This window comes from Lutra lutra, chromosome 9, assembly GCF_902655055.1.
Source record: "Lutra lutra chromosome 9, mLutLut1.2, whole genome shotgun sequence".
NCBI lineage: Eukaryota > Metazoa > Chordata > Mammalia > Carnivora > Mustelidae > Lutra > Lutra lutra.
Genome location: NC_062286.1, coordinates 13287754 through 13300107, shown reverse-complemented (window position 1 = coordinate 13300107; position 12354 = coordinate 13287754). Strand labels below are relative to the sequence as shown.

General features: G+C 38.7%; 1 protein-coding gene across 3 annotated transcripts in view; it reads right to left on the bottom strand.

Annotated features, from left to right (window-relative positions):
• GEN1 (GEN1 Holliday junction 5' flap endonuclease) overlaps window positions 1-12354 on the bottom strand; it is a 37245-nt gene that overhangs the window by 16474 nt on the left and 8417 nt on the right. For all 3 annotated transcript variants that reach the window (XM_047747178.1, XM_047747176.1, XM_047747179.1), the window contains exons 3-4: window positions 11856-12042; window positions 1275-1451 (exon numbers count right to left, since the gene is read on the bottom strand). In XM_047747178.1, coding sequence (XP_047603134.1) covers window positions 1275-1451; window positions 11856-12042 — 364 coding nt within the window. The remainder of the gene's footprint in view (window positions 1-1274; window positions 1452-11855; window positions 12043-12354) is intronic.

The window sequence follows — 12354 nt, the reverse complement described above, 5'->3', positions numbered from 1 at the left end:
CCTAAAGTTAACCATTATACTCTTATTAATAGTATAGTGCATATTCTTTTTTTTTTATTAGTTCAGAGGTAGAATTTAGTGATTCATCAGTTGCATATAACACCCAGTGCTCATTCCATCAAGTGCCCTCCATAATGCCCATCACCCAACTACCCCTTCCCCACGACCCACCTCCCCTCCAGCAAATCTCAGTTTGTTTCCTAGAGTTCAGTGTCTCTTATGGTTTGCCTCCCTCTCATGCATATTCTTCCAAAGAACATTTTGACATATATGTACAAATATTTATTATTATTGGCTGTATTTAGAATTATATAAAAGTACTATTTTGTAACATTTTTTGCTCACTAATACATTTTAATATCAGTAATACATATCTGTTTATTTACTTTTTTAAAGATCAAGACCTGAGCTGGGATCAAGAGTCAGCTGCTTAACCAACTCAGTCACCCAGGTGCTCCAATACTATCTTTTTAATGACTGCTTGCTACTAATAAAATGGACTCTGAGGCAATGTCTCTCAGTGGGAACACTATTAGCATTTTCAGAGAGATAAGAGAATCATCTGGCAAGAGGTTTAGCTTTCCTGGCTCCAATCTACCAAATGTCAATATAATCTCCCTTGCCCAACTTTGAATAGTTACAACCAAAATTTCCCCTGGCAATACCTCTCTAACTGAGAACCACGGCTGTGTTTAATTATTCCCTAGAAATGGGCATTTGAGGAGTGCCTGAGTGGCTCAGTCAGTTAAGCACCTGACCTCAGCTTAGGCCATGATCTCAGGGTCCTAGGATCAAGCCCAGTGTCAGGTTCTGGGCTCAGCTCTTCCCCCTACTCATGCGCGTGCTCTATCTCTCAAATAAATAAATAAAATCTTAAAAAAAAAAAATGGGTACTCGGGTTGTTTGCCTCATTTCTGTACTAACAATGCTGTGCAATTAACACCCTTGTACATCTCTCCTTGCATATTTACAGGTGCTTTTGAGGATAAATTACTAAAAAATGGAAATTCTGGGTCAAAGCAAGACATTTCATATGCATTTTTATAATACATTATTGAAACTTAAAATTAAATCATGTGAAACAAATTAAGCCCTTAAAAGAGAAATCCACTTTTCAGAGAAAATGAACTATGTGTCAATATTTGTAACCACATTTCATTTCATTTTGCAACTGTTATGTGCCAGGCATTATGGTAAGTATTTTACACCATTTAATAATTGCTTTTCAAAAGGTACTCTGTGGAACAAATGCTGAAAATGAGAAAGAAAAGTACCTTGGTATTCATAGTGAAATTCCTATAAACAGTCTGGGCGCCATAGAGGAAAGCATCCCCATCATCAGTGAGGCAGCCGTCAACGTAACCACTGGCATTAAGATAAGCACACATGGCTTCTGCTTCCCCAGCAGCTTGGACCCAGGGAATTCCTAAGCAATCCAGCATATCGAGACACTGAAAAGAAAACACAGATGCAAGAAATCTAAGAACAACATTTTATTTCTATTTTTTCCAGTGTTAGTAAATGACTTCTGTGTTATAAATATTAATTGTTAACAACAGGTGTTTTACAAATTGTGATATTTAAGAAATGATTGGAAATCTGAATACTGAATACTTTATGGCATTATAGAATGCTGAACTTTAGGTGTGATAATAAGAAATGTAGTTTGGTTATGTTTTTATTTATTTTTAAAGAGTCCTTATTTTTTGACATAGATATTGAAATACTGAAACTGAGGCAATATTATGTGTAGGAATTGCTTCAGAATGACATGGGAGTAGGGAGTGAGTGGGGACACAGATAAAACAAGATTGGCTAAGAGCTGCTAATTGGTCAAGATTGATGATGGGTTACTTTTATATTGATTTAAAATTTTCCATAACGAAAGCTTTAAAAATGTCAATTGAGGGGCACCTGGGTGGCTCAGTGGGTTAAGCCGCTGCCTTCGGCTCAGGTCATGATCCCAGGTCCTGGGTTCAAGCCCCACATGGGGCTTTCTGCTCAGCAGGGAGCCTGCTTCCTCCTCTCTCTCTGCCTGCCTCTCTGCCTACTTGTGATTTCTCTCTGTCAAATAAATAAATAAAATCTTTAAAAAAAAATAAAAATGTCAATTGAGAAAAAACAGGAGTCAAGATGGCGGAGAAGTAGCAGGCTGAGACTACTTCAGGTAGCGGGAGATCAGCTAAATAGCTTATCTAAAGATTGCAAACACCTACAAATCCAACGGGAGATTGAAGAGAAGAAGAACAGCAATTCTAGAAACAGAAAATCAACCACTATCTGAAAGAACGCTACAGAAAGCGCTCAGGGAACAAAAGCTCCCTCCGGAAAGCAAACCCAGCAAACCCGAGCGGATTACAAAGCCCGGCCCCGGGTAAGGGCGGTGCAACTCCTCCTGGGGAAAAGATGCTTGAGAATCACTACAACAGGCCCCTCCCCCAGAAGATCAACGAGAAACCCAGCCAGGACCAAGTTCACCTACCAAGGAGTGCAGTCTCAATACCAATGAGAGCAGCGGAATTCCAGAGGAGAAGAAAACAAAGCACGGAACTCATGGCTTTCTCCCCATGATTCTTTAGCCTTGCAGTTAATTTAATTTTTTTTTTCTTTTTCAATTTTTTTTCTCTTCTTCTGCTAAATTTTTTTAACTTTTACCGTTTTCTTTTTTAACGTTTTTAAAATAGTTTATCTAAAATATATATATATTTTTTTCCTTTTTATATTTTTTATCGGCTTTCTTTTTTTAATAGTTTCTTTTTTTTTTTTTTCTCTTTCTGAACCCCTTTTTATCCCCTTTCTCCCCCCTCACGATTTGGGATCTCTTCTGATTTGGCTAAAGCATATTTTCCTGGGGTTGTTGCCACCCTTTTAGTATTTTACTTGCTCCTTCATATACTCTTATCTGGACAAAATGACAAGGCGGAAAAATTCACAACAAAAAAAAGAACAAGAAGCAGTACCAAAGGCTAGGGACCTAATCAATACAGACATTGGTAATATGTCAGATATAGAGTTCAGAATGATGATTCTCAAGGTTCTAGCTGGGCTTGAAAAAGGCATGGAAGATATTAAAGCAACCCTCTCGGGAGATATAAAAGCCCTATCTGGAGAAATAAAAGAACTAAAATCTAACCAAGTTGAAATCAAAAAAGCTATTAATGAGGTGCAATCAAAAATGGAGGCTCTCACTGCTAGGATAAATGAGGCAGAAGAAAGAATTAGCGATATAGAAGACCAAATGACAGAGAATAAAGAAGCTGAGCAAAAGAGGGACAAACAGCTACTGGACCACGAGGGGAGAATTCGAGAGATAAGTGACACCATAAGGCGAAACAACATTAGAATAATTGGGATTCCAGAAGAAGAGGAAACAGAGAGGGAAGCAGAAGGTATGTTGGAGAGAATTATTGGAGAGAATTTCCCCAATATGGCAAAGGGAACAAGCATCAAAATCCAGGAGGTTCAGAGAACCCCCCTCAAAATCAATAAGAATAGGTCCACACCCCGTTACCTAATAGTAAAATTTACAAGTCTTAGTGACAAAGAAAAGATCCTGAAAGCAGCCCGGGAAAAGAAGTCTGTAACGTACAATGGTAAAAATATTAGATTGTCAGCAGACTTATCCACAGAGACCTGGCAGGCCAGAAAGAGCTGGCATGATATATTCAGAGTACTAAATGAGAAAAACATGCAGCCAAGAATACTATATCCAGCTAGGCTATCATTGAAAATAGAAGGAGAGATTAAAAGCTTCCAGGACAAACAAAAACTGAAAGAATTTGCAAATACCAAACCAGCTCTACAGGAAATATTGAAAGGGGTCCTCTAAGCAAAGAGAGACCCTCAAAGTAGTAGATCAGAAAGAAACAGAGACAGTATACAATACCAGTCACCTTACAGGCAATACAATGGCACTAAATTCATATCTCTCAATACTTACCCTGAATGTTAATGGGCTAAATGCCCCAATCAAAAGACACAGGGTATCAGAATGGATAAAAAAACAAAACCCATCTATATGTTGCCTACAAAAAACTCATCTTACACCCGAAGACACCTCCAGGTTTAAAGTGAGGGGGTGGAAAGGAATTTACCATGCTAATGGACATCAGAAGAAAGCAGGAGTGGCAATCCTATATCAGATCAATTAGATTTTAAGCCAAAGACTATAATAAGAGATGAGGAAGGACACTATATCATACTCAAAGGAACTGTCCAACAAGAAGATCTAACAATTTTAAATATCTATGCCCCTAACGTGGGAGCAGCCAACTATATAAACCAATTAATAACAAAATCAAAGAAACACATCGACAAGAATACAATAATAGTAGGGGACTTTAACACTCCCCTCACTGAAATGGACAGATCATCCAAGCAAAAGATCAACAAGGAAATCAAGGCCTTAAATGACACACTGAACCAGATGGACATCACAGATCTATTCAGAACATTTCATCCCAAAGCAACAGAATACACATTCTTCTCTAGTGGAACATTCTCCAGAATAGATCACATTCTTGGTCCTAAATCAAGTCTCAACCGGTATCAAAAGATTGGGATCATTCCCTGCATATTTTCAGACCACAATGCTCTAAAGCTAGAACTCAATCACAAGAGGAAATTTGGAAAGAACCCAAATACATGGAGACTAAACAGCATCCTTCTAAAGAATGAATGGGTCAACCAGGAAATTAAAGAAGAATTGAAAAAATTTATGGAAACAAATGATAATGAAAACACAACGGTTCAGAATCTGTGGGACACAACAAAGGCAGTCCTGAGAGGAAAATATATAGCGGTACAAGCCTTTCTCAAGAAACAAGAAAGGTCTCAGGTACACAACCTAACCCTACACCTAAAGGAGCTGGAGAAAGAACAAGAAAGAAACCCTAAACCCAGCAGGAGAAGAGAAATCATAAAGATCAGAGCAGATATCAATGAAATAGAAACCAAAAAAACAATAGAACAAATCAACGAAACGAGGAGCTGGTTCTTTGAAAGAATTCATAAGATTGATAAACCCCTGGCCAGACTTATCAAAAAGAAAAGAGAAAGGACCCAAATAAATAAAATCATGAATGAAAGAGGAGAGATCACAACGAACACCAAAGAAATACAGACAATTATAAGAACATACTATGAGCAACTCTACGCCAACAAATTTGACAATCTGGAAGAAATGGATGCATTCCTAGAGACATATAAACTACCACAACTGAACCAGGAAGAAATAGAAAGCCTGAACAGACCCATAACCAGTAAGGAAATTGAAACAGTCATCAAAAATCTCCAAACAAACAAAAGCCCAGGGCCAGATGTCTTCCCGGGGGAATTCTACCAAACATTTAAAGAAGAACTAATTCCTATTCTCCTGAAACTGTTCCAAAAAATAGAAATAGAAGGAAAACTTCCAAACTCATTTTATGAGGCCAGCATCACCTTGATCCCAAAACCAGACAAGGATCCCATCAAAAAAGGGAACTACAGACCAATATCCTTGATGAACACAGATGCAAAAATTCTCGCCAAAATACTAGCCAATAGGATTCAACAGTACATTAAAAGGATTATTCACCACGACCAAGTGGGATTTATTCCAGGGCTGCAAGGCTGGTTCAACATCTGCAAATCAATGTGATACAACACATTAATAAAAGAAAGAACAAGAACCATATGATTCTCTCCATAGATGCTGAAAAAGCATTTGACAAAGTACAGCATCCCTTCCTGATCAAAACTCTTCAAAGTGTAGGGATAGACAGCACATACCTCAATATTATCAAAGCCATCTATGAAAAACCCACTGCAAATATCATTCTCAATGGAGAAAAATTGAAAGCTTTTCCGCTAAGGTCAGGAACACGGCAGGGATGTCCATTATCACCACTGCTATTCAACATAGTACTAGAAGTCCTAGCCTCAGCAATCAGACAACAAAAGGAAATTAAAGGCATCCAAATCGGCAAAGAAGAAGTCAAACTATCACTCTTTGCAGATGATATGATACTATATGTGGAAAACCCAAAAGACTCCACTCCAAAACTGCTAGAACTTATACAGGACTTAAGTAAAGTGTCAGGATATAAAATCAATGCACAGAAATCAGTTGCATTTCTCTACACCAACAACAAGACAGAAGAAAGAGAAATTAAGGAGTCCATCCCATTTACAATTGCACCCAAAACTATAAGATACCTAGGAATAAACCTAACCAAAGAGACTAAGAATCTATACACAGAAAACTATAAAGTACTCATGAAAGAAATTGAGGAAGACACAAAGAAATGGAAAAATGTTCCATGCTCCTGGATTGGAAGAATAAATATTATGAAAATGTCTATGCTACCTAAAGCAATCTACACATTTAATGCAATTCCTATCAAAGTACCATCCATTTTTTTCAAAGAAATGGAACAAATAATCCTAAAATTTATATGGAACCAGAAAAGACCTCGAATAGCCAAAGGAATATTGAAAAAGAAAGCCAAAGTTGGTGGCATCACAATTCCGGACTTCAAGCTCTATTACAAAGCTGTCATCATCAAGACAGCATGGTACTGGCACAAAAACAGACACATAGATCAATGGAACAGAATAGAGAGCCCAGAAATGGACCCTCAACTCTATGGTCAACTCATCTTCGACAAAGCAGGAAAGAATGTCCAATGGAAAAAAGACAGCCTCTTCAATAAATGGTGTTGGGAAAACTGGACAGCCACATGCAGAAAAATGAAATTGGATCATTTCCTTACACCACACACGAAAATAGACTCAAAATGGATGAAGGATCTCAATGTGAGAAAGGAATCCATCAAAATCCTTGAGGAGAACACAGGCAGCAACCTCTTCGACCTCAGCCGCAGCAACATCTTCCTAGGAACATCACCAAAGGCAAGGGAAGCAAGGGCAAAAATGAACTTTTGGGATTTTATCAAGATCAAAAGCTTTTGCACAGCAAAGGAAACAGTGAACAAAACCAAAAGACAACTGACAGAATGGGAGAAGATATTTGCAAATGACATATCAGATAAAGGGCTAGTGTCCAAAATCTATAAAGAACTTAGCAAACTCAACACCCAAAGAACAAATAATCCAATCAAGAAATGGGCAGAGGACATGAACAGACATTTCTGCAAAGAAGACATCCAGATGGCCCACAGACACATGAAAAAGTGCTCCATATCACTCGGCATCAGGGAAATACAAATCGAAACCACCATGAGATATCACCTCACACCAGTCAGAATGGCTAAAATTAACAAGTCAGGAAATGACAGATGCTGGCGAGGATGCGGAGAAAGGGGAACCCTCCTACACTGTTGGTGGGAATGCAAGCTGGTGCAACCACTCTGGAAAACAGCATGGAGGTTCCTCAAAATGTTGAAAATAGAACTACCCTATGACCCTGCAATTGCACTGCTGGGTATTTACCCTAAAGATACAAACGTAGTGATCCGAAGGGGCACGTGCACCCGAATGTTTATAGCAGCAATGTCTACAATAGCCAAACTATGGAAAGAACCTAGATGTCCATCAACAGACGAATGGATAAAGAAGATGTGGTATATATACACAATGGAATACTATGCAGCCATCAAAAGAAATGAAATCTTGCCATTTGCGACGACGTGGATGGAACTAGACGGTATCATGCTTAGCGAAATAAGTCAATTGGAGAAAGACAACTATCATATGATCTCCCTGATATGAGGGAGAGGAGATGCAACATGGGGGGTTAAGGGGGTAGGAGAAGAATAAATGAAACAAGATGGGATTGGGAGGGAGACAAACCATAAGTGACTCTTAATCTCACAAAACAAACTGAGGGTTGATGGGGGGAGGGGGGTTGGGAAAGGGGGGCTGGGGTTATGGATATTGGGGAGGATATGTGCTATGGTGAGTGCTGTGAAGTGTGTAAACCTGGCGATTCGCAGACCTGTACTCCTGGGGATAAAAATATATGTTTATAACAAATAAAATTTAAAGAAATTCGTATCACACAAAAAAAATGTCAATTGAAAAGCAATCCACATTCAATTAAAAATTAATTTAAAAATTACATTTTGGGGACGCCCGGGAGATTCAGTTGGTTAAGTATCTGTCTTCAGCTCAGGTCAGGATCTCAGGGTCCTGGAATTGAGCCCCAAGATGGGTTTTCTGCTTAGCAAAGAGTCTGCTTCTCCCTCCCCCTTTGCTCCCCACATCCACCCCCACTCATTCTCTCTAATAAATAAAATCTTTTTAAAAAGCTACATTTTAGAAAAAGCATTAAATATTCAATTTTCACTGTTTTGTTCAATGTTATCTCAAGATTTAAAAGAAATCTTTAAATGATTATTAATTACATTAAGACTTACATCTGCAAAACTACAAAAATTCCTCTCACATGATGGTCAACTTAATATGAGCTCTTCCAAAGAAGATGCTGTTATCAAATTTTATTTGAGACCTTACAGTTTTCTTCTTTTCCTCTACCATGTCCATACAATGAAACTCTCATGTTGTGGGAAAGCACATAGGGACCAGTTGTTGATTTGTTCCCTGAAGTCAAATGTCTATGCAGGGTGGTTCTAGCCATGGGCTGATTTATAAATAATCCTCAGTGAGTTTCCTTTGTGTAAGGAGTTGAACCCAGATGAATAGCCTGTAGTCTAGCCTTACAGCCTAAGGCACTCTTTCTTGTCACTCATGCACTTTACAATGAGAAATACTGGGAATGGCGAGGAAAAGAGGCTTTTAACCGTAGTTTCTAGAGACTGATGCTGTAAATATCATGTTTTGCTTTAACTGACTGCTTGCATGATTATTACATAATTAAAACCTCTGCCAGATGTTGCCCAAGGCAGACAGGGTTCAAAAAGACAAAGTACTATGGTGGGGGAAAAAAAAAAGGTACTTTCCAGGTTTCTGGCTGGGTGACTTTAGGGAGATAGTTTTGATACTTCTGCCTTCCTCTAGATAAGAAATATCCTTCCAGGGGCACCTGGTGGCTCAGCTGGTTAAGCATCTGCCTTTAACTCAGGATCAAGCCTCATGTCCAGCTCCCTGCTCAGCGAGGAGTCTACTTCTCCCTCCCTCTCTGCCTCTCCCCAGTTTGAGATCCTTCTCTCTCTCATTCTTAAATAAATAAATAAAATCTTAAAGAAGAAAGAAAGCAAGGAAGTAAGAAAGATCCTTTCATAATAAACAAGAGAGTTTGGAACTTATTTCAGATTCCTGCATTATTTGTCATTCCAACTCTTCAAAAACCAGCACAGAATTTGTGATGAGGCTGGTTATAAATTTCCCAAGTCTATCATGTGGGGCGGTATTAGAGGAAAACCAATTTGTGTTTCATCCTTATACCTAAAAGATGGCAGTGGGTTAGCAAGAAGTAGGGCCTAGTAACTAAGAGTACAGGTAAATGAAAATGAATTTTTTATTCATTCAGGCAACACTGAACAATGACACAAAATGCTTAGGAACACCACAATTACTACAATTACTACAATAAAGAAATAGAAACGGAGCAATTTTCTCAAGAAGAGATGAACATCTTGTTACTTTATATGGGCTATTTCATGCCCTCAGTATGTGGACCATAGATATTTCCAGGAACAGAAAATGTAAGAAATAATTAGAATCTAGTACAGATATTTTCTTCAGCTACTGATAGCCATTATGGTGGAAAGATCACTAATTGGAAGCTATTTTTTAAGATCACATTACAAATAGAAAATAAAATTTCAAGAGAAAAATGATAATTATTTTATGTAATATCTTTTAAAAGAAATGAAAATTTTAATCACAATTAAAAAGAAAAACGGGACGCCTGGGTGGTTCAGATGACTAAGCATCTGCCTTTGGTTCAGGTCATGATCCCAGGGTCCTGGGTTCAAGCCCTGCATCAGGCTCCCTGCTCGGCTGGGAGCTTGCTTCTCTCTCTTCCTCTGCCTGCTACTCCCCCTGCTTGTGCTCTCCCCCTCTCTCCCCCTGTCAAATAAATAAAATCTTTTAAAAAAAGGAAGAAAGAAAAGAAAAATGGAGATATGAGTTAAAAGCAAATATAATAGAAGTATATATCTTTAACATAAAGAACTTGAATAACAACAACAAATTAAAACCTCAAAAGATTCGTCAGGCAAGGACAATGGCCCTTTATCAACTGAGACACTAAAAACTAAAATGTTTAACCTTAACCTAAAAGTCCAATACACATTAAGTATGTATTATATGTATTTATATGTATTACATAAACAAATATCTTTGTTTTTGTATACTAAATAATACAAAGATAAGCATCCTAGCACCCAATGTTCTTCAGGCACACTGAAATTGCACATCTCAGATCTGTGCTGGTCAAAGTGATTGGCGAGAACTATAAAATCACTCCCAAACTTTGGTCTATCCATCCCACTTTGGGCAATTTATCTTAACCACCCAAGTCACAAGAAAAAACTATGTACACAAAAAATCTTCATCATAATTTCACAAATAATAGAGAATGAAAAGCAAACATATATGCAATCATGGGGGAATGATTTCATAGCTTTCTGTAGTATTTCATACATGTTACACAACCATTACAAGTTATAGATTTGGAAAGAATGTGGCAAAAGGGAAATATGGGTACTATATGTTAAGTTAAAATTCTGAGATAAAAACCACGTGTGAGGACACCTGGGTGGCTCAGTCAATTAAGTGTCAGACTTTTGCTTTCAGCCCAGGTCATGATCTCAGGGTTGTGGGCTTCGTGATGGACAGGAAGCCACCTTATGATTCTCTCTCTTGGGGCACCTGGGTGGCTCAGTGGGTTAAAGCCTCTGCCTTTGGCTCAGGTCATGATCCCAGGGTCCTGTGATCGAGACCTGCATCGGGCTCTCTGCTCAGTGGGGAGCCTGCTTCCCTTCCTCTCTCTCTGCCTGCCTCTCTGCCTACTTGTGATCTCTGTCAAAAAGATAAATAAAATCTTTAAAAAAAAAAAAATTCTCTCCCTTCAGACTCTCCCTCTGGAGTCACCCCCCCAATGAATGAGTGAAGTATGAGCTCATTAGATCTCTACTCTAGGAAATTCTTTAAGTGCTGAAGATGTCATAATGGGTAACCTATATCAACTCCCTACTATGTAGTAGTTGAGTTAGATATTGGATATTTTTTTTTTTTTTTAAAGATTTTATTTATTTATTTGACAGAGAGAAATCACAAGTAGGCAGAGAGGCAGGCAGAGAGAGAGGAGGAGGCAGACTCCCTGCTGAGCAGAAAGCCCGACGTGGGGCTTGAACCCAGGACCTGGGATCATGACCTGAGCCGAAGGCAGCGGCTTAACCCACTGAGCCACCCAGGCGCCCCTGGATATTTTTTTTTTTTTTAATTTTCACCACATTCCTGCAAAGTGTTACTATCCTCATTGCACAGGTTAGGAAGTAAAGCAGATGTAATTAAAAAACCTTGCTCAACATCTCAGAATTTCCATATACTAGAGCCAGGCTTGAACTTGGGTGAGTTTCACTACAGAATATAAACTCTCTTCTAGGGGCGCCTGGGTGGCTCAGTGGGTTGAGCCGCTGCCTTCGGCTCAGGTCATGATCTCAGAGTCCTGGGATTGAGCCCCGCATAGGGCTCTCTGCTCAGCAGGGAGCCTGCTTCCTCCTCTCTCTCTGCCTGCCTCTCTGCCTGCTTGTGACCTCTCTGTCAAATAAATAAATAAAATCTTTAAAAAAAAAAAATAAATAAACTCTCTTCTATATCCCCACTGGCCTTCTAGTTACAGTAAGTTTAGTGAGTATTAAAGATTATGATATAACAACCTTTATCAGAATAAAAGGCATTCTCTAACTCAAATCAGAATTATTAAATCGTATCTAAACACTCACCTCTTTTAAAACTGATTTAAAATGTGATCTCCCTGTTCTCTGAGACCATGTTTTTCTCGAAGGCCCATATCGAATCTGATTCCTCCTGCTTATGACATCAGCTTTCAGCTTTGGGGGCTCCCCTTCCATAACGAACACCAGTTTTACATCCATCAGTGTTAAACAGGAGATACGAAAAAATAAGTTCCTTAAATATAAAAATCAGTAACCCATTAATAATCAGATGCTGATGGCAAAAGTCAACACAGCAATACGACATAATGGCAAGAACATCAGACGAGTACCAAAAAGGTTACATGCAATCACATTTTATGTATTCATATTCTGTTTTCAGTGAACTGAGAAACCACTGAATGTTTTTAAGCGGGAGAGATTTATGATGGTTCTCAGTGCTACATGGAAAACAGTTTAGAGGAGGAGGAGGCCAGGAGCTGAGGAAGGAAAACTCATGAAAGACATTTCAGTACAGATGAGAGATGATGGTGTCACACACTGAGGT